The 20,207-nt window shown below is 39.4% G+C and overlaps 2 protein-coding genes across 2 annotated transcripts in view; one reads left to right on the top strand and one right to left on the bottom strand.

The window, feature by feature from the left end:
* Positions 1-5,361, top strand: part of redic1 (regulator of DNA class I crossover intermediates 1) — a 6,206-nt gene extending 845 nt beyond the window's left edge. Inside the window, exons 3-14 of the mRNA XM_005725095.1 lie at positions 482-632; positions 732-864; positions 985-1,042; positions 1,144-1,258; positions 1,362-1,462; positions 2,799-2,926; positions 3,014-3,250; positions 3,343-3,376; positions 3,631-3,658; positions 3,763-3,857; positions 4,257-4,932; positions 5,035-5,361. Of these exons, the coding sequence (XP_005725152.1) occupies positions 482-632; positions 732-864; positions 985-1,042; positions 1,144-1,258; positions 1,362-1,462; positions 2,799-2,926; positions 3,014-3,250; positions 3,343-3,376; positions 3,631-3,658; positions 3,763-3,857; positions 4,257-4,932; positions 5,035-5,210 (1,932 nt within the window). The 3' untranslated portion in view covers positions 5,211-5,361. The remainder of the gene's footprint in view (positions 1-481; positions 633-731; positions 865-984; positions 1,043-1,143; positions 1,259-1,361; positions 1,463-2,798; positions 2,927-3,013; positions 3,251-3,342; positions 3,377-3,630; positions 3,659-3,762; positions 3,858-4,256; positions 4,933-5,034) is intronic.
* A 2,706-nt stretch (positions 5,362-8,067) lies between these two features.
* slc2a13a (solute carrier family 2 member 13a) overlaps positions 8,068-20,207 on the bottom strand; it is a 94,763-nt gene continuing 82,623 nt past the window's right edge. Inside the window, exons 5-10 of the mRNA XM_005725313.1 lie at positions 15,510-15,673; positions 15,283-15,403; positions 11,436-11,561; positions 11,172-11,290; positions 9,450-9,602; positions 8,068-8,595 (exon numbers count right to left, since the gene is read on the bottom strand). Coding sequence (XP_005725370.1) covers positions 8,369-8,595; positions 9,450-9,602; positions 11,172-11,290; positions 11,436-11,561; positions 15,283-15,403; positions 15,510-15,673 — 910 coding nt within the window. The 3' untranslated portion in view covers positions 8,068-8,368. The remainder of the gene's footprint in view (positions 8,596-9,449; positions 9,603-11,171; positions 11,291-11,435; positions 11,562-15,282; positions 15,404-15,509; positions 15,674-20,207) is intronic.

Raw genomic sequence — 20,207 nt, 5'->3', positions numbered from 1 at the left:
ATATACACATATACATATATATACATATATATACATATATATACATATAGTGTGTGTGTGTGTGTGTGTATACATGGTTTATAATGTGTGTAGCTTTGGACTTGTACTTGTTCACAACTTTAATTACTTATTTGTTGTTTGGTATTTTTAGTAGAAGGCCATTAGCCATTTGAAAAGCCCAGACATGGGCTATTTGAAGTTTCATTGATGTGAAGTCTTAAAACTCAACAATACCCCAAAACAATTCATTAATAATCACTAGCCCAAATTGCTGCCTTTGTTTTTCACAAACATTATATTTATTTTTCATGTAATAAACATTAAAATCTATATCCTTCTGTAATGATAATTCATTAAATAAATAACAATCACTAATGTTCAAGTTTGATGTTTTTTCATTGTAACCAGTTTTGTAAATGTATTAAATTAACAAAGCCTTTGTCCCTGTGCCTAAATATTGGTTGTGCTTTTTCTGTTCCAGGAATTCTTTGAAAAGAGAAAAATGCAACAAAAACTTAAAAACATGGGAATACCTGTCCCAGCCCCTTCCCTAGGCAACACTAGTTCTGGTAGTTTGGACCTAATGACTCTGTTTATCGTCAACCAGATTGCTGCTAAAAAAGCATGTAAAGGTGAGATTCACAGCCCCAGATCACCAGAAAACAATAATCGAATACATTTAAGCCTCAGGATGGCAAATGATGTAAACAGAAAGTGTTCTTGTTTTTCAGATCCTCCTAAAGCAGCAGTTCTTGGCAGCTGTAAGGCAGGAGCCAGGCATAAGAGAAAAGATCCTCTGGTGCTCCCGATGAGCCCCTGTTCCCCATCACGGCTGTGTCTTGTTGAGGGCCAGTCTGAGTACAGGTATAGCCCCACTGTGGGTTATCAGTTCTTGTAGCCAATTATGTTAATATAATAATAATAATCCTCTTAATAAATGGAATGAAAAGGGTTTTAAAAGTATTATATTTTCCATTTTAACAGTGTTCAAGAAAGCAGAGAAAGAAGGAAGGTAATTCCACAAGGGTTCAAGTTTCAGCGTGTAAGTCACTCTCCCGCTCTTCATGGTTTTACTTCAAGTTAGCAAAACATGCTTAATATGAACAAATGTAAAGACACTCACTAAATCCCTGTTTTTGTAAGTTGTCGCCAGTACTTGAGTCAGGTTTCTCAGACAACAGTGCCTCTGACTACCTGCCTGCCATACCTGATGCCCGCAGCCCCTTCTCTTCCACCTCATCTGCCTGCTCAGGCCAAGGTTGTGTAACACTAATAGACTATTAACAACTATAACTCAGTTACAGTACTGCGTATTCTTCTTTGCGTGATGATATCTTATGAAATCCAACTGTTCTCCACAGGAACTTTCACCCTGCAGCTGAATCTCCAGAAACAAAGCCAGGCACTGCATCCCTCTTCTCCCCCACCCTGGGACACCTCAGTTCTATCGCAGACCGATGCAGTAAGGGATAGCTCTTATTAGAATTACATCACTACTTTAAGGTTAAAGTTGTATTTTTTACACATTTTACCCCACACGTGGTTTCACATGTAAGAAAGGAAAAGTATGGAAACTCTGACTTGAGTTGAGAAACTTATCTAAAGTTGGTGTGGAAAAATGGCTTATGTTGGTGTTGTTTAACAGGCCAACAAAGATTTTGGTAACTTCTCAGAACTCTGCTTTACAATAAATCATATTGTGCTTTAATTATAGAATGTGACATATGTCATGTGTGTCAGGGTCTTTCACAGTGAATGTAATCTTTTTTTTGTGTATTGATTTCATTCATGGGAATTAAAAACTGGTAATTTTGCCATGAGGCTGAGATACACGTTGAAGATGGTTTGTTTCAAGTAGTAGCTGCTGAAGTAACTAGATGAATGGGCCTGTTCCTGATAGTCTGGTGGTGAGGTGGTCCACTCAGGGTCACCAGCGTTTCGCCCTTTAACCTGTAAGACTTTAAATGAGTGGGGGATGGCCAACTTCGATGAAAATTGAAGCTGCATGCCATCCTTTTCGCATTGGCTTTCTTCAGATTGTGAGAAATGGATAGCCTGTCCCCCAGTGACCTCATCTACAAACATGGTTTTTGCACACCTACACAAGTGTAATCCCAGGTGCCTAATTATAAATACTTATTTATATTTATTCAGGCTATTCAGGCCTAAAATTCAGGCATTCTTGTTCAATACAAAAGCTGAAAACAACAAAGAAAAAGTAATGTAGCATTACTTTTGGTATTACTAAAGGTACCAGTATTTTATCATATCACTATAGTATTTTAGTAAGTAAAATTTATTTATATAGCACTTTTCACAGTTAAAAATCACAAAGTGCTTCACAATTAAACCAGAAATATAAATAAAATGAAAAAAAAATTAAAGCTTGTTTGTATAGAAATGTCTTCAGCTGCTTTTTTTTAAAAGGGGTCAAGTGTAAAGAGTGCTTTTGTGCCACTGCCCGAAAAGCCCGATCCCCACATGTTTTGAACCCAGTACATGTGACCAACAGTAACCTCTGACCTGAAGCGCTCAAGAAGAAGCATGAGGTTTCAACAGGTCAGAGATATACTGTGGAGCTTCAACATGTAGAGCTCTGAAAGTTACAACTAAAAGTTTAAAATGAAACCTAAAATTTGCCGGCAACCAAAACTGGAGTAGTATGTGACCTCTTGTTTTAGACCAGTTTATAGTCTTTGGACCAACAGCATGTCTTGCTAAGAGAAAATAGTTACAATCTAATAAAATGTGACAATAATGTGTCTTTCTTCTGACAAATGCTGATTTGTTTCTGTCAGTTTCATCCTTTCTCTCAGCCCAGAAGTATGACAAACACATCTCCCTGGTCGCACAACCTTAACCAACCCTTCTTCCAACTTGAGAACCCCACAGCATCTCAAGTCCTCTTTGGCAGTCCACAACCAGGGTGAAAACAAGTTTACATTTTAATTGGTTATTTTCTATCCTTAGTTTCCATTTTTTAACCAATCAGTGCCCGTGTGTGTTGCCACAGTAAAAGCAAGGCAGAAGACCATGCAACATATGTGGACAGCATCTTTCTCAACCGGCCAAAGGACAAAGAGTCCATGCTGGACTTCACGCTTAACCAGTCAGAAATTCAGCAGCAATTGGAGAACAATGTCTTTAGAGGCTTTTGTGATGAAGATTGTGAAGGACACTCTCATTCTGGGAGTGAAAAATCAAAAATATGTCTCCCAGATCAGACACCGGTAAACTCTTCTGCACCTCAGTAAGTGTTTGCACTTCCAGTCTAACGAAATGCATTATTATGGAGCAAATTTTGAATCCATTTTATGTTGGGTTTTATCATTTTATTGCCAGAACTGTGCCAGACTCACGGTGCATGGGAGCAGAGGTAAGCGGGTTTTAAAAACTACATGTGGGAGTAAAGTTGCCCTTTTACTGCCACCAAGTGGTCAAGTTTGGAACTGCGACGAAATTAACTTTAAATGTGTAGAAAGTAAATCATCACAAAGTTTAATGAGGCTCTCCAGTCATCATAAGCTGTCATATAGAGCTCCCAACAGTTTATGTTTAATATTTTTTATAACTGGATTATATACATGGGTACAGCAGAAGTGTCAAATATTGATTATGTTTTGTTCACAGCCCTGCAACTGCCCTGACACAAGGTTTTGTAAGTTTCCAAGGAGTCTCACGTTAAGGAAATTCATTTATTATGTACATGTTTGAGGAAAAACCAAAACGTAAATGGGTGTTTTTTCCCCTCTAATTCCACAGCATGTTTTGGAGACAACACTGGGCCAGTGAATGGCTCTGAATATTCGCCAAGTTACTCTTTTAGAGGAGGTCACCTGAGTCCAGACTCAAATGATGTGAGTGAAGCTACACTGTGAACTTTATTCCAACTTTCTGAAGTGCTCTACTTGGAAAGTTATCTTTGAAATACATTGAAGTAATCTTTCATCTAACCCCTCAAAACTGTAGCAAATTCATGCTGTATTTTTGTAGTACTGATGTTAATTAAGCTGTAGATTAACTATCAGCACTCTGCCAGTTTCTGCAGCCTCCTTTTTTAATTAAACACAAATGAGTAAATTACTATTAAACAGATGATCATCACCTGTCCCAAATAGTTAACACCAAAAAGCAACACTCATTAACAGCACAGTGTTCTTTGCACAGTGCCACTGATTTATACCTCTTTCCTGGACATATTTTCACACCATCTGACACAGGAATTGCTGTTTTCTACTTTTAAAACTATATATTAGGATGAAGACTGCTATCAGCTATGCCTCCCAGCATCTTCTTCTTACATGGATCAAGCCTTTGGCCTCAGTGGCTCACAAGGGAATTTAAATGAAACACTCTCTGAGCTCAGGTCTCACAGCCCACGAATAAGATCCCAAATGGACTTCAGAGTTGACCTAAAAGTTACTGAGAACATGGCTACCCCAGATAAGGCCTTTGAAAGTAAAGGGCAGGAGAAAGAAAGCAGCACAGCTCTCCTTTTATCTCCACACCCTTCAGCTCAAACTCAGAGCTCAGATGTCTGCAAATGCAAGAAAACATCAAGTGAAACTCGAGATGCAGGAACTCAAACAGTACGCAGCCCCCCAGCTGGGGCGTGCGATGCTTCGACTCAGTGCAGCTTTGTTGCAGACAGTGCTCTTGGGTACAGCTTGCATCTATCAAACGCTGACATGTCGGAGCTGCCTCCAGCCACAGGGAGGCAGGCCGGTACTGCCACAGAGCCAGATGCACTCACAGCTTCACCAGAAAACTCCAGGAGCGAAGAGAAGCAGACGCCCTGGAGCAACAAGAAATCAAAGGCGGTTTCCCTGTCAGGCAGGAGCATGACCACTGCTAATAACGGTGCCAAAACGATTCTACAGAGACCCGCAAACCTCCTTCTCACTAACGACCTGAGCACGACTAATGTCAGAGGTATGACATGAAAGTGAAATAGTCAGCTCTCTTTATGTGTCGTTTGAGAGAAACTTGAGATAGAAAATCACATTACATTTTGCTCTAATGTTTCTAATTTAGGTCAGGAGAATAAAGAACACGAGAACTGCCCTCCAATGACAAGCTTTTCAGATCAAGGGAGGGAAGAGGGCACATCTGGCACCAGAGTTAACATAGTCTCAAAGGAGGCTGAAATGCTTCAAGAAATAGCCAACATTTTGCTCCTCCTGAAGCAGAGGAAAATTCAGGGCTACTAAGAACAGATGGATGAAGACATCAGGAAATCAGTTCTGTGCTGTGCATCTTCCTTTATTTTAAAGCAACAGTCATAAAAGTAGATTAAAATAGTTACAGTGTTCTTAATGTTGTGATGCAGTTTATGCAGTTAAATAAAGCTCCAAAACATGACTTTGATTCATACATTTATTTCTTTCCCCATATACACAATATTTCATGAAGATATTTATCTTTATATAATATAAACTCTAGCAAAACATTTACAGCTTGAACAATAATCAAATATACAGCACTCTTTTTTTTTTAAATTTGCTTTTCTGTAATACCCCACAAACTTTAGCAAAAACACACATAATTGGTTCACATAGAAAAAAATGTAACCATTTTACTGATAAGTACCCATTTAATGCCCTCAGCTGTGGTAGAGGACAGTGTTAACCGGAGGTTAAGGGCTGAACACCACATTATCTCTGACACAGGTGCAGCCTAAAACAATCACATTAAATATTTGGTTGACACAAGTTTTCGTTACTCAGTCTGTGCCGTGGACAGGTAAATCTGTGGTTTTTGTGTGTAGTAATACTTTCAGTACAAAACTAGCTTGTGAAGTTTTAAGAAAACTCTCCTGGATTAAGTGAAACTGATCAAATACAATCCTATACTAAATCATAGTTGCTAGTGTTTTCTACACCTTTCACTCCAGAGAAGCTGCGCTAAATGAGTTGAAAAGCAAAGTTTTGGAAGTTTAAGTTATTACTCTGAACTATATTTCGCAATGTTTTGTTTTTATTGAAATAAACAATCAGTTTATCTTCGAGGATCCCTTTATTACCGCTCTGGGTTAAAAAAGACAATATCTGGAATATTCTAGCCCCATAACTACAAATCACAAGTGTTTACAATAGAATAGCTTATCATTTTCAAACACAAGTTGAATATTTGACCGTGTTTTGTGCTGACTTCAATTCTTGATATGATTTTATTGTAGTCTGTACATTTTAAAACTACTTTTTGTGTTTGAAAAATGATCAGCTATTATAACACTGAAGAACTTGCAACTAAAGAGGCAACTATGATATTTGAAAGCTTTTTTTATTTTCAAAAAATCAGCCGGTTTTCCACATGAGGGTGCTTGTGTGCTACAGTATGCCATCACTGTTCTTCCATTTATTGAAGGAATTTGTTTCTAATCAATTTTTTAAAACCTTTTTTCCCCATAGCTATCCACATGACACCTTGAAAACACCAAAATTACTACAATACTTGCAAATACCACCAAGTTTTAATGGATCACTTAGGTGTAATTGTCCCACGGCATTTGATGGTCTGTTTCTTGTTTTAAAAAGTGGTACTAGTCTATAAATAGACTAGATTTATAGATAATGGACTGTTGGGAAAATAAATTTAAATGGTAATTTTCTGCTAGCACATTATCCGTTTTTTTACTGAGGTTTCTGGGTATTTCTATTAATGTGGGGTTAAAAGTATAGGTAGAAGAAATCATATGGAAAATTCCATCATTTTAAACGTTGCATTGTACTGTATTTTTACAATCGTTTATTTTGGGTGTCTGCCATGAGAAACCTGTTCACTAAGCACAGCAGCAGCCTTTATACCCCTTACTTACCCTTTTATATTTTTTGTTACACAGTTGTCTACTTTCCAACAGTTTTGCTACACAGAAAATTACGTGTATTTAACTAACAAGGTGTAACCTTACACAGTTTACACTTTTACAAAACAACATTGCCAAATTACGCTAAAGCCTACTCCTCAACTTTTGACACAAGAACTACATAAATGATATGCTCGGCTATTTGTACATAAGGCTGTGAAGGAAGACACAAAGCAAAATACATGAAATTTTAGTCAATAAAATTCCATCACAGGTGAAATGCAAATATGCACATGTTAAAATTAAAAAAAGGCCATGTAGACCTACAGGAAATGTGACTGAAAAATGGCCATTAGGCACCTTCACAATACACAGGCACTAATATATCAATGTTCAGATAGAACGAAACACTTAAAAATCTCAGTCATCAAGCTAAAGCTTACTTTTACTGCTACAGACAGAACAGCCCGGTTTCTTTGCTGGATATTACAGACACTATATCCAGAAATAACGACAAGAAAAAGTTCATTGCAAGAGTTGCAACATTGGTTCGTAGGGTAGGTTTTGCGAAGCACATTTTAAATGAAAAAGTAAGCAACGTTAAGAAATTTGTAATTTGTCGAAATGTGGATTCACAAAAAGATCTGTTTTAAATAAATATATAAATACACAAACCATACTGTAGCACGAAGACTTCCAGTCCTTTCAGGGCTACCAAGTTTGTAAGAGCGGTTTTGTTTCGGCACCCGTCGACAATACAAGTTTACTCAACCGTAATGATATGCCGTGTGTCTCTGGCAATTGCTTTTCATAAAAATTCAAACTGCAAACAGAAGAACATCAGGTCAAGGACTGACATTAAATGTGCTACGCTACAAGCTGAAAAAACGAGACAGCAGAATGTGTCTCATACACCAAGGCATAATGGTACGAAAGACGACAACAGCTGCTGTCCAGTCAACAAAAGTTTTGTGGTTGTATTTACTGTAACTTTTTGAATGGAGTTGCCATTGTATTCTGACACAAAGCTCTGGGATAAAACCGTTTATAAATCATAAATGGTGCTTATAAAACAAATGCACAAAATATTAGGGACAAATTCCAGTCCCTTGTATTTTGTATCTTTGCATCTGTTAAACAGTCATAACTAGTCTCTATGAAAAAGACACTGGATTTCTATGTATTATGCTTTGCCTATTATCTGCGTAGAAGGCCAGTGTTATAGACTTCTGTGGTTGAAAATAATAAGCAGGTCTGGTCTGAAACCAGATAAGGTGCCAGTTCACCCCTGAATTTAGAGAATGAACTAATGGGAAACATTCATGCTAAAGCATTAGTGTTGATTGGGATTTCCCCAACTGACTGCTTGAAAAGTGAACTGATACATGTTACTGATAGAAGCATAGTCTTCTAAAATGTAATTCCCAATCTATGTTGGAGGTAAACCAGTGGCCCCACAGATCACAGGAAAAAGAACACTAATACAGACTCAGCCGCTCTGCATGTTCCAGTGAAACAGCTAATGAAACACCCAGAGGGAGGTAAGCAACACCCAAGTTTCCTCTAGTCTACATCTGATGCGTCATTGTCCGATAGATGGTAGTTTGAACCTTTGACCCGGATGTACTCAACCTGCCGTCCCTCATCCGAATCAGAGGCGCCGCAAGAGCAAAGGTGGTTTTCGAACAACGCTTCGATCTCCTCCAGACGGCGGGATTTGGTTTCTGGCAGGCAGCCATATGTGAAGACGAAACCCAGCAAGGCCATGCTGGAGTACAGGAAGAAAGCTCCTGAGAAGACAAAGCAAAAGAACACGCTGTCACCGAGGATAGCCACCCACAAAGATGAGAAACACAATGGCACAACTTCACACTTCTTATGAGAAATGATTTGCTTGTTCTCATTCACTGCCAGAAAAAGAAACACCGATGGTGACAACAGATCCCGCGGGCAGCTAATATTAGACCACGACTGCCCACGCACTTCTAGGGACGTGTGTGGTGAAGAATGAAAATGCTTTTGCAACACTGCTTTCACACTGCTGGTCACCCTACGATAAATGTGGAGTATAAGTAAAATGTCCCTGTCAATGTGGCCTTACAGCAGGGTTAACGGGAAACAAATGTGACGAATAAGGGTTCATACGAAAAGACTGACACAGGTTTAATGAGATTTTGTCGCAACTGTGGTCCGTATTTTCTTCTTGTCAACGCACAGTGACATTTTTAAGTTGCAGCCGAGTGCACTTTAAGATTTAACAAGACAACATCTTGTGTTTTCCCAGCTTTGACATTATTTGCCCCACTTTTAGTAAATGATTGCTATCAAGCAGATAAATTGGTGAATGACTCAGAATCGATAATTAATCCAGTGGATCTCAGGATGCCTCCACAATCACCCCTGATTGATTGATCTCCAACTCCGCCAAAGGTCAGCTCCTTCCTGTGTGAGGGGAAACCTGCTGTTGTGCTACACTGACTGAGGAGTTATGCAAGATGGGTGGAAGAAAGCATCACTTCAGGGTATCAGCAAGCTGTTCTGTCCTTATTGCTCTTAATGGGAACACAAAAATACCTCTTACGTGTAAAAAAAATAAAGGATAAAATCTTTCAAGGTTATTATTTCCTTACACACAGAAACTGACCATAGTAGGTGATGTACTGAGCCAGGTGGAGGAAGGTAAGAGACACCAGGATGTTGAAGGTCCAGTTGACCCCTGCTGCACAGGCGTTCCCTGTGCTCCTTGCCCAAAGAGGATAGATCTCAGAGTTGATGGTCCATGGCATTGGACCCATACCTGCGACAGACAAGTGAGAATGAGCCGTGGGACCATTTGATTAAGAGGTGGAGATGCGAGATGGATGGAGAATTGCACTATATTTTGTTTAAGTCTTGTCAGCAGCACTTCATACAACTTATTTCATTTTCTGACATGTAAAAAATTAAAAACTCAAATGTTCTATAGTCTGTATATTTCAAAATGATGTGAGATTACAATAGAAGAAAGGGAAGTATAGATACTTTATAACAGCAGATCCCAACCCCCGGGCCACGGACCGCTACCAGGCCGTGAGTCGTTTGGTACCGGGCCGCGAGAGTTGAGGCTCGGGTGTGAAATTTATGGTTTTCAGGGTTTTTATCGTTAACTCGGTTTCCCTGGGTCTTTTCCCGTGTTGTAGTTGTGAGTCTTATTTTGAAAGAAATATTTACGCGTTACCATAGCGACCAGAGAGCATTAAGGGGCAGAGAGGAGGATGTTACTCTCAGTGTTGTTGGCGCATTTCAGGAAGACGCTGCTAATAAAGTTACACAATTACACGGTGAATTCTCGTTTATTATTATTATTATTTACAAAATACCACAGTTTTTGTCTTGGTCGTATCATTTTATTTTGTTGTATTTATCCACAACACCTCACCTCGGTCCGTGAAAATATTGTCTGACATTAAACCGGTCCGTGGAGCAAAAGGTTGGGGACTGCTGCTTTATAATACAGCCCATACCCCTGTCAGACCCTTGAATTCCAATCCAAGAAGACAAGGACAGGATACCACAAAGAGGAAATTTTGGTTGTCCTTTACTTTAAAATACCCCAAAGTTACTAATTAAATAAAAAATACATGAAGTTTGATTTGCATCCTCTTTCTTCTCCCTAGACTCTCAATTAAGAAGAATTACATGGTAAATGTAGAAAAATTACATAATCAGTCGTGGGCTGTGTTATGAAGTGCTACCGTGCCTATAATAGAAACAAAGACGGTAGTTGAATTTGACAGAAGCAGAAAAGCTCTATCAATATGCAGCATCTACATACAAGTAAAAAGATATTTGATTTGATTTGCAGTCAGCTTCTGATTCCTTTTGTAGGTTGAGTAGTATTGACCAGGCAAATTTATGCAGGCTTTGGCTGCGTACAGGTAAACAGTCCATGTGGAAAATTAAATAAAAACATATACGCCAAAATGCAGTTTTATAACTACTGGCTCTTGTTTAGCTATATGATCTACCTGTTTATTTGCGTTTTAAAAACTGTATCTGCATTTCTGGACTCTAAACAATGAACAGTACACCAACTAGGAGTTTAGACAGCAGCCAATGGGTTGGTGCTTTGTTAGGATTATAATGGATCCTGTTAACTCTGGTAAGCACTCAGACAAACACATCTGCAGCTACAAGTCCAACACAGTGAGGTTTAGCTTTGGCAGGATATCAGAATATAGTGTGCTTTGTCCCACACTGCATTTTCAGAATTCAAAAAAATTATGTTCAATTTATGGTTCTTTTTTGTTATTGTTTGTTTTGTTTTCCCCAAAAGCATCCTGGTGTTGGATCTCATGGGGACTAAAACTAAGGTTCAGTCTCTCACCCGGCGCAAAGGCAGCCAAGTAGAACACCAGTCCCAGTAAAACCAACCAGGAGAAGGAGGTGGGGCAGTAGTTGTAGGCCCAGTAGGTCTGATCTCTCATCAGGGTAGAGTTGGAGCATCTATAAGAGGCATGCACATTTTAGTTAGTTAGACTTTACCAATCCTTCTTAAAACTGTGAGGGGGGGGGCAGTTAAAGGTGAGGTGTGTTATTTCACTGCATCCTAATGCACTTCCACATGCTCACTTTGCATCCTGTGACTCACCTGCCCCATGCTGCGTGCTCGGTGGAGGCCTTATTGACTGGCACGCAGGAGGAGGCGAGCAGCGCCGAGCCATTCTCACGGTAACAGAAGCCGCATCCAGGATCCAGCATGCACGGCTCGCACACCCTAACAGCAGATGCAACACGCATTAACTCTCATTGCTCTAAAGACAATCAATCAAACGGCAGCTTGTAATCACATTCTTTTACGTCTGCCTTTCCTCTATAGGATGCTGAGAAACTCCTTGTAAAATTTCAATATGAATGTAAACGTACCTGCTGCTACTGGACAAGATGCAAATATAACAGAAAAACAGCTACCCACCCATCTAACTGAGGCACACATCTCTCACCAAAATCAGGAAATGCATGAGACATTCGTCCCCACTGTGTGGGATTCACTATCATTACATTTCTTTTCCTATCCTGTTCCCAGCTTTGTTAATTTAAACTACATCCTATCACATTATCATGTTCTGCGGTCTGTTTCTTGATGAGCAGTCCTTATTTTTGAGTGTTTCAACTGAATAGCTTCACAAGGGTGCACTCATCTTTCCCCGTGCTATTTAATCAGGTTCGAGGTAGGTCATGAAATGCACACTCTGCTTGAGAGATCTATTTTTATTGTCCGTAGCTTCCAGGGAAGCTTTTCTCTAATTTCACGCTGAGGTTAAGGATGAAAATAACACCATGTATTCAAAAGTAACTATTGCAGGAGGGTGAGGAGAAAGATATAACCACTTAGCATTAGCTGCTTAGAAGTATCTGTAACACTGATATAGATATTGTTAAGTATTAGTAAAGCTAAAGCCCATTAAACATCTGTTTTTATAAAAAGAAAAAATCCCAGAGACATTAGCAGGTCAGGCTAACTAGCCCAGCAGTAATGTAATGCTAGTGAAATAGTACCTTAGCACTCCTAAGGGTTTTTATTAGCGTTAGCTAGCATTGCAGGCTGGTTATGTCATAGATGGCAATTTCACCACTGTACTACTCATGGACTTCCCTTTTACCATGTGTGTAATGCAATGAGACAGTTCAGGAGACTAAGATGTATATTTTATACATATATTTTATACCATATGTTTAAAATTATATTTACTATATACATATATTTTATTCCATATTTGATATTTATCTGGTGACAAAAGTAAGCATAATGTAGCTAGGTCCTAAAAGGGTCAAACCCTTTCCCAATAGAAAAGCAGGGAGCTCGTCTAGAAATCCCTATCAGTAAAATTCTCTATCTATGATAGCTCCCCTTTAACCTTAGTGCTTTCCATCAGGAGCAACCTTCACCCTTAAATTAGTGGACAACCCACTCCACCAAACGATAGCCAACTCAAGGTACACAGTCAGTATAAATGACTAAGTTAAGACCAGGTGAGTCAAAAAAATATTTGTAAAACATAAAATATTTGCACAAATGTTATGTGTCCAGTGCGTAAAGGGCTTTAGCTCTCCTTAGTCAAACCCCAAAATAGCACGTTAAGAAAACATCTTTAAATGGGACATCTGAGCACCAAAGCACTTAAGAGGCTACTGGTGGTTCTGGTGCTCTGTTGATGCTGCTGTGGTCAGTGAAAGGATGCGTGTGGGTTCATGTGAAGCAAAGTGAATTCAGTAAAGCTTTTCCAGTGTGGTAAAAGCACTCATCTCTTCAAATTATCCCTGCGTTTATGCGGGTTATAGCACGCGGTCGCAGGACAGCGAGTGCATTAGGCATTGCCTGTCGTTGTGATGAAAGACTGCCGTTACACATGAGCTTCATCTCGTGTCTGTGTAAGTGAGAGTAAATTGCAACACGGAGGCATCTGATGACTGTTTCATTCGGAAACAAACTCTGGCTCACCGCCTGCCTTCTGCTGCTGCTGGGGACAGTCGAGTGAAATGGGAGTGACAGATGTTAGATGATGAATTGCGTAACTGTTAAAATCATTTAATTACATTTATTATGTGAAATAATTGACCATAATTTCTAACACCTATGCTGGCACTAATTTTGACCTCTGAGTACTCAGAGAAATCTAGATCTGTATTAACGTATGTGTAAAAACCTGCAAGAACTTCACCACAAAAATTCTTTTAGGAGGGTTTTATTCTCTTTCCACCACTTAGTGTCCTCTGCTCTAAAACTGCAAAATACTAAGTGCCTTTACTAAGAACAGAAGTGCTCCAAGGTCAACAGTAGCTTTCTCATGCCAGCACCCCCATTTTCGGTTCTTGTTTACCATTTTAAGCTATGCTACAATACCAAATGTACGAGAGTGCGACACCTTAATACAAACACAGAAATCTGTATTTTCCTTCAAATGTGCTAGATGATCAGACGGAGTAATTCAGAGGGACTCGGAGGTCTAAAGTCATACCTACTCCTCACATCCTGAAGGGAAATAACAACCCTCATTACTAGGTTTGATAGTGTAGCTGGATTTCTTTCCACCATGTACGTACATGTGTGTCTCAGTATGTCTTTTGGTCCTGGAGAAAGCTACTTTAGTGGTTATACCCCAGAACTTGGTTGCAAGCCATAAAAATGCAATATCCAGTTGGAAAAAAACACGAGGTGATTTACGTTCAGTTGAGATCAAAATGAAGGGCACGTTTGAAGACTGGTGTGCTCCGATGCATGGGTACTTCTGTATTAATATGGTAATGGAAGCTGAGCACTTACGGTTTGGAATGTCAACATGTTCCAATTCATAAGTGCTGGCAAAACAGAGGCTCTCAGGGTCTCAGTGCCTCTGAATAGGATGGACATGTCTGACCAAGAGGAGAGAGGAGAGAGGAGGGAATGCGTCTCCCCAGCCATCTCTTCCATCGGGGATTGAGGAGTTGGCCAGGGAGAGAAAGATCTGAGTATCTCTGCCTACACTTCTCCCATGACCTGAAATGGACGAATGGATTCATGCATGGGTAGATAGGAAGAAGGAATAATTGAGCCTTGGCGCCTCTGTGATCCAGGTCCTTTTGCATGCTTCAGTTTTAAGGACTTCTTATTGACATCAAGCATCAATGTGATATTAAGGTGCTTTCAGTCCCATTGCCACAGGTGTAAAATCAACCTAGCCATGCAGTCTGCCTTTACTAACAAAAAGCTCAACGAATCTGTGCATGGTGCTGTAATAGTTTGCCACCGTTGAAACAAGTCAGATTTTAACATTTTTCCCTCTTCGTTCTTCCATAATAAACTGTAAGTGGTATTATTGTAAAGTAGAAGCATTTAGGAACCACAGCAGTTCTTAAGTCAGTCATGAAGTGGCAGACTGTGCATAATTACAGAGCGAGTCACCAAATGCTAAGGCTCATAGTGCATATAAGTCACCACTGATTTGCTAACTCAATAACCGCAGAAATCCAAACCTCATCTGGCATTAACATCAGCACAAAAACTGTGCACTGGGAGCTTCACAGCATGGGTTTCCACAGCCATGCTGTTTGCTTTTATGTCCATTTAATGTCAAGTTCATACTGGAATGAAAATCCTTGTTGTTATCATAATCCCATAATAAAGTAAAGCTCAATTCCACAGTTTACTGTAATTGTTACTGAGTAATTACACCATAGATTAGTGTTTTAACGTGTTCCCTAAAAGACTTGCTTTTGATACCACCGTATTAAATCCTCTGGGTAAATGGTCTTTATTGCTCAAATGGTGTTTTTTTTTTAACACTCTGCAGCTAAAATGGTGAACGGTGGAGCAATCAGAATAACTGCAGAAAAGAAAAGACAACCTGTTGTTGGAGCAGGCTAAGATAACTTAACACTGATAGATTCTGTTGATGTAATAATACCACATACTGTAAGATACATCTGAAACGCCACAGGCCTGTAGATAAAGTACTCACTGGTACTTGGAGCAGGTAGAGTTGGCCATGGCGGGGTCTAATGGGTGGTAGGTGACAGGGGGACTGTGCTGTGCAGACATTAAGAAACCGATGGCCAACAGACTCAAACTGAAACATGTGCCTGTCAAAAAATATAATAATTAAATAACGCAAAGAGCGCACAAAAACAACTTTTAATATTTTTTGTTGATTTGGACAGCTCAAGTCTCCTCCTCCTTTAGCCTTACCTATGATGCTGCCTAGGGTGAGCTTCCTACGCCCCACTCTCTCCACCAGCCACACTCCCAGCAGAGTAAACAGGAAGTTGGTGAGGGTGGTGAGTCCAGCCAACCAGATTGCCAACCTGTCATCGCGCACTCCTGACATCTGCAGGATGGTGGCACTGTAGTACCTATGTGACATGAGAGAAAAAAGAAAAAGCAAAGTTAGAGAATAATAATAAGAAAAAAGAAGAATAAAAATAGGTCAAGAGTATCCTTCTTGTCTATAAACACAGACAGATTGGCAACACATTGCAGTCAGTCTTAGTTAGTCTGTGCCTATGAGTCCAACTTGTCCATGACATGTTTCTTTGCAACAGACTTGACTTACCTGACTGCCAACTGGTTGTATTCTGGCTATATTTCTGCATATAAACAAGTTTGCAGTTAAATCATTGTCCTCAAGCAACTATTTGTGGAGGAATTTCTGAATTTGTGCCAGAATTTAAAAGTTAAACCACTTTATGAAAATACACATTTCAAACTGCCTTACATTCTCTTGGTTTGAATACAGTTGGAAACATTTTGGATAATGTTAGTGTGCAGAGTCAACAAAACACAAGAACGGCATATTCATTTTTCATTATTACACTTGTTATTACACTGTTATTACACATATTACACTTCAGTTAAATACATTTCAATTTTATTTATAAAGTATCAAATCAATACAGTCGCCTCAAGGCGTATTGTAAGGCAAAAACCCTACAAAGTATTTCAAGTACTGTATAATTGTATTTGGAGAAATGTTAAGCAGTCTCAGCACAATATTATGGCTATATTAAAGTATAAATATCAAACAGAAACATATACAAAACTGCAATCAATCTTTAAGTCAACAAGCCAATCACAGCCTCTCTTCGTAAGAGCAATTCACTCATCCACCAACCCCAGACTCTCTACTTGAGCACCAGTCGCTCCACTAGAGACAGCTAGCGATCAGTTATAAATAGGCTCTCTCTTCATCTCTCATATAATATAATTATACTTGCAACTCTGGCACCATGTTGCTCCACGTGTGCAGATTAACAGCAATCATCATCAACAAGGCTCTAAGCAGGCTGCGGTCAACAATACAGACACCTGCACAGAGTCCATTTCCTGTTTCAACTTTGCTACTTTGTAACTAAGAAAGATGAGTGAAAAAAACCAAAAGGACATGCATGCAGAAAACGATGAAACAAAATGCACACACCTGCAGGGACTCTTTAAAGTAAACACCTCCAGGCAGTCTGTTTAAAGTATAGCCATTGAAACGATGCGCTCATTGGCAGAAAACACATCATTACCCAAAATGAACACAACGCGTGCAAGCACATTCAATAGATAGGGACTCAGCAACCTTGAGAGAATGCAACACAAACACAAAGAAGGTAAGACTCATTAAGAAAAAGCTCAAATAAATCTACAGCATTGTCTGCCTGCCTGTGTCTCTAAAGGCAGCTCAGAATTAGCATTCTGCTTTTCATCTCTTCAAAAGCATCGTTATCTCTCTCTTGTTCTCTCTCTCATGTTCTTGGCTTTCTCTCTCTCTCTCTCTCCCAAAACAAAGACATTCATTTGAGGGATTTGCATAATAACACTTTACTTTTTCTGCCATGGTATCCACTCAGACAGAACGAGAACAGAAAAGGAAATGAGATGGTGTGAAACTTGGGTTTAAAAGCATGACCTACAGTCTTATAAGGTGCATGAGGTGATAAATGTTTTTGATGGAATTATTAGGCTTCTGCAGACTGAGATATATGCCGGCAAAAATGCACGTGCTTAATGGACACACACTCACACACACGCGAGAAATGAGTCGGTTTTGGAGCAGCAGCAGGAGTAAAAGCACTATTTCTGTTCTCAGCAGTACAGCCCGCTGTGCTCCATCTCCAGCCCTGCATCTTCCTGATTACAGCACAGACACATGCACACACACGCGCACACATTGTGTTCTGACTTAAAAAGTACTGTGAATAACAGCCTCCAGAAACAAAATGATCATTTTTTGACCACAGTGCCAAGAAGCACGGCCTGTGTTAAATGTTAAAAGCATCTCCGAACTGGCATTTCAGGCTTTTAAAAGCCCCAAAGAGACGCTCGAGAGGCAAACATGGCCGTCAGATTTCTAAAGGACATCGTTATCCATCATCAAGTGCTACAGTGTCATTCTAAGGTGTCATGATGAAATCTCAATGAAAAAAAAAAAGAAATAAGTGGGGAACATAATATATAAAGAACTACTCATCTATAAGTTGATAAATCAACTTTAACCCTGTAAGACCCAACCCATCAAAAATTGCCAGAAAATTTAGATTTTTTGGAACTGAGATGTTTATTAACTCTTATAACAAAATCCACTTTTTTTGCTATATCATGTTGTGTATGATATATTTCTATTAAATATGTATTATATATTTTTTGTATCGCATTTGATACATTGGGTTTTTTGGCAACTTTTTGTCAACTACAATGTTAATTTTAGACAAAAAAAGAGTTTTGTCCATAACATTTTGAAATTATGGCAAGTACTGATCATGTTGATGAGATAGAGGTCTCAGAGACTCATATATCAGATATGATACAGAGGGCATTATAGGGCTAAAAAAAATTTCAAAATCATGTTTTTACTTTTATTTATTTATGTGAGTGTCTACACTACAGCCATCTTTAACACACAGCGGAGGCTCTGTCCTGTTTTGGGGCGGCATTTCAGCCAGTGGTGTTGGAGCTCTTGTCAAAACTGATTTATAAATTATAAAGACAGACTAGTACCATCAGGTTTTGATCCACAATGCAATACCATCTGGAAAGCAACTGACTGCATACTTTTTCAGCGTGACAATGATCCTGTCATGGCTGTAAAAGCATACCCTGAGAAAAACAAACAATGGAACACTAACAATCATGGACTGGCCTCCCCAGAGCCCGGACATCAACATTATACTTACAACATTACTTGTAGGTATTTCAATACATTCTTATATTTCCCATTTTTCCAGCAATCTTTAAAAAAAGAAAAAAAGAAAAGAGGTGTGGCTCAAGACATGCAGTTATTGGGGTTAGGTTCCTCAGTAATTCTAAATTGCCCATAGGTGTGAATGGTTGTGTGTCTCTCTGTGTTAGCCCTGCGCCAGACTGGTGACCTGACCAGGATGTACCCAACCTCTCAACCTATGATAACTGGGATAGGCTCCAGTCCCCCCACAACCCTAATAAGAGTAAACAAAAACATTTGAATGGATGGTAGTTACTGAAGTATCTAATTTTGAAATGAATGTCTTTCCACAGCAAAGAAAAGGAAAACAAAGAATATTTTCTTTTTCCTTCTGTATATTTGCTCACCTGCAAATAGCAGGCTGCTTATGACAGCGCTCGAGCAGGAGACAGACTGATACTCTGGTATAAGAGATCAATGTACACAGAAGTGAAGCAGCTCAGTATTCCCATGGACATTCCTCACTGGACGACATGGTGTCACATTGAGAGCACTGTAGTGCAGGATGTTGGGATGTAATGTTCTTCGTTTAATTTCTGGGTATTACCTTATGTGTATGAACAGCGTGGTTCCAAATTAAGCCAGTCTGTTTATTTGATAATGAAATCAATTTGTAGTGTCATGGTTAAGTGTAAATATTTGTATTATATATGTGTTGTTTCTTGGCATTTTCCCCCTTTATGATATCAGGGAAATCTGTTACTTCTCATAGCTTTTCTGTAGCGCTACAAACCTGAAGGGTTTCAGGTGTCACTTCTCATGGAAAGTGACACCTCTCAGTCTAAAACACCCACTAGTTGTCGGCTATTAGCACACATCACAGAGCGACAGGAAAGACTCCATGTAGGGTTTGAATGAAACAGCAGTCTGAGGTAATTTCAGAGGGCTGTTTCATAAAATCTCTGTGCTTTCATTTCTGTTAACAATCAGAGCAGTCTTTGAGAGAAAAACTTCAAAGCACCTGTAAGAGCTGAGCTAGTGGAAACAGGCTATAGCGTAGTCACAGGAGAGTCAGGACCCCATCTTTTAGTGTCCTGTAATTATTACATCATCTGCAAACTTTCGAAACTATGCAGCCATTCTGTGCCATAAAAGTCTCTCAATTAAAGACACAGTTTAGAAGCAAAGCACAAAAAGTGGCGCTGGAAAAAGCTGCAGTAGGAAACTTTTAATTAGTAAGATCTGCTAAGAGAATTTTCTGTTTCCAGGCCCTCAGTGTTTTTGCAACACGAGGGCAGTGCAGTGGTTTCTATTTTTTAGCTTCATTAAACATTATTAGTCTTTTTTTCGTACAACTAAAGAATGGGAATGATTTTATGATTGATTCCCTGTGTCCAAATACTGTAAATAATGCATTACAGCTGCTGGTTTCAAACATTTCCCTCGCTCCTAAAATAGATGTATGTAGTGTTACCATGGCCTAGAGTATCCATGCATTATGTCTGTAAGTGTGCTAAGGGGTGGTGTGTTTGTATATGTGTTGATGAGGTGGGCATGGTGGAATATCTGTGGTGTGGTTGTGGCTGGTTGGTCTGGGTAAAACAGCAAAACAAAACAGTATTTTCAGGCCCAGTCTGACCCTGCTGTGGTGTGAAGTGTTGGCGTAAAGCACATAGCAGAAGGTGTGATCTGGCCCTGACCTGTCTGAAAATGGAAACATGGATTAACACTCCTTTTTAAAA

This window comes from Pundamilia nyererei, unplaced genomic scaffold, assembly GCF_000239375.1.
Source record: "Pundamilia nyererei isolate P.nyererei 1_Seehausen unplaced genomic scaffold, PunNye1.0 scaffold00014, whole genome shotgun sequence".
In the NCBI taxonomy this organism is placed as follows: Eukaryota; Metazoa; Chordata; class Actinopteri; order Cichliformes; family Cichlidae; genus Pundamilia; species Pundamilia nyererei.
Note: the sequence above shows the minus strand (reverse complement) of the source record. Positions and strands in the feature narration are given on the sequence as shown.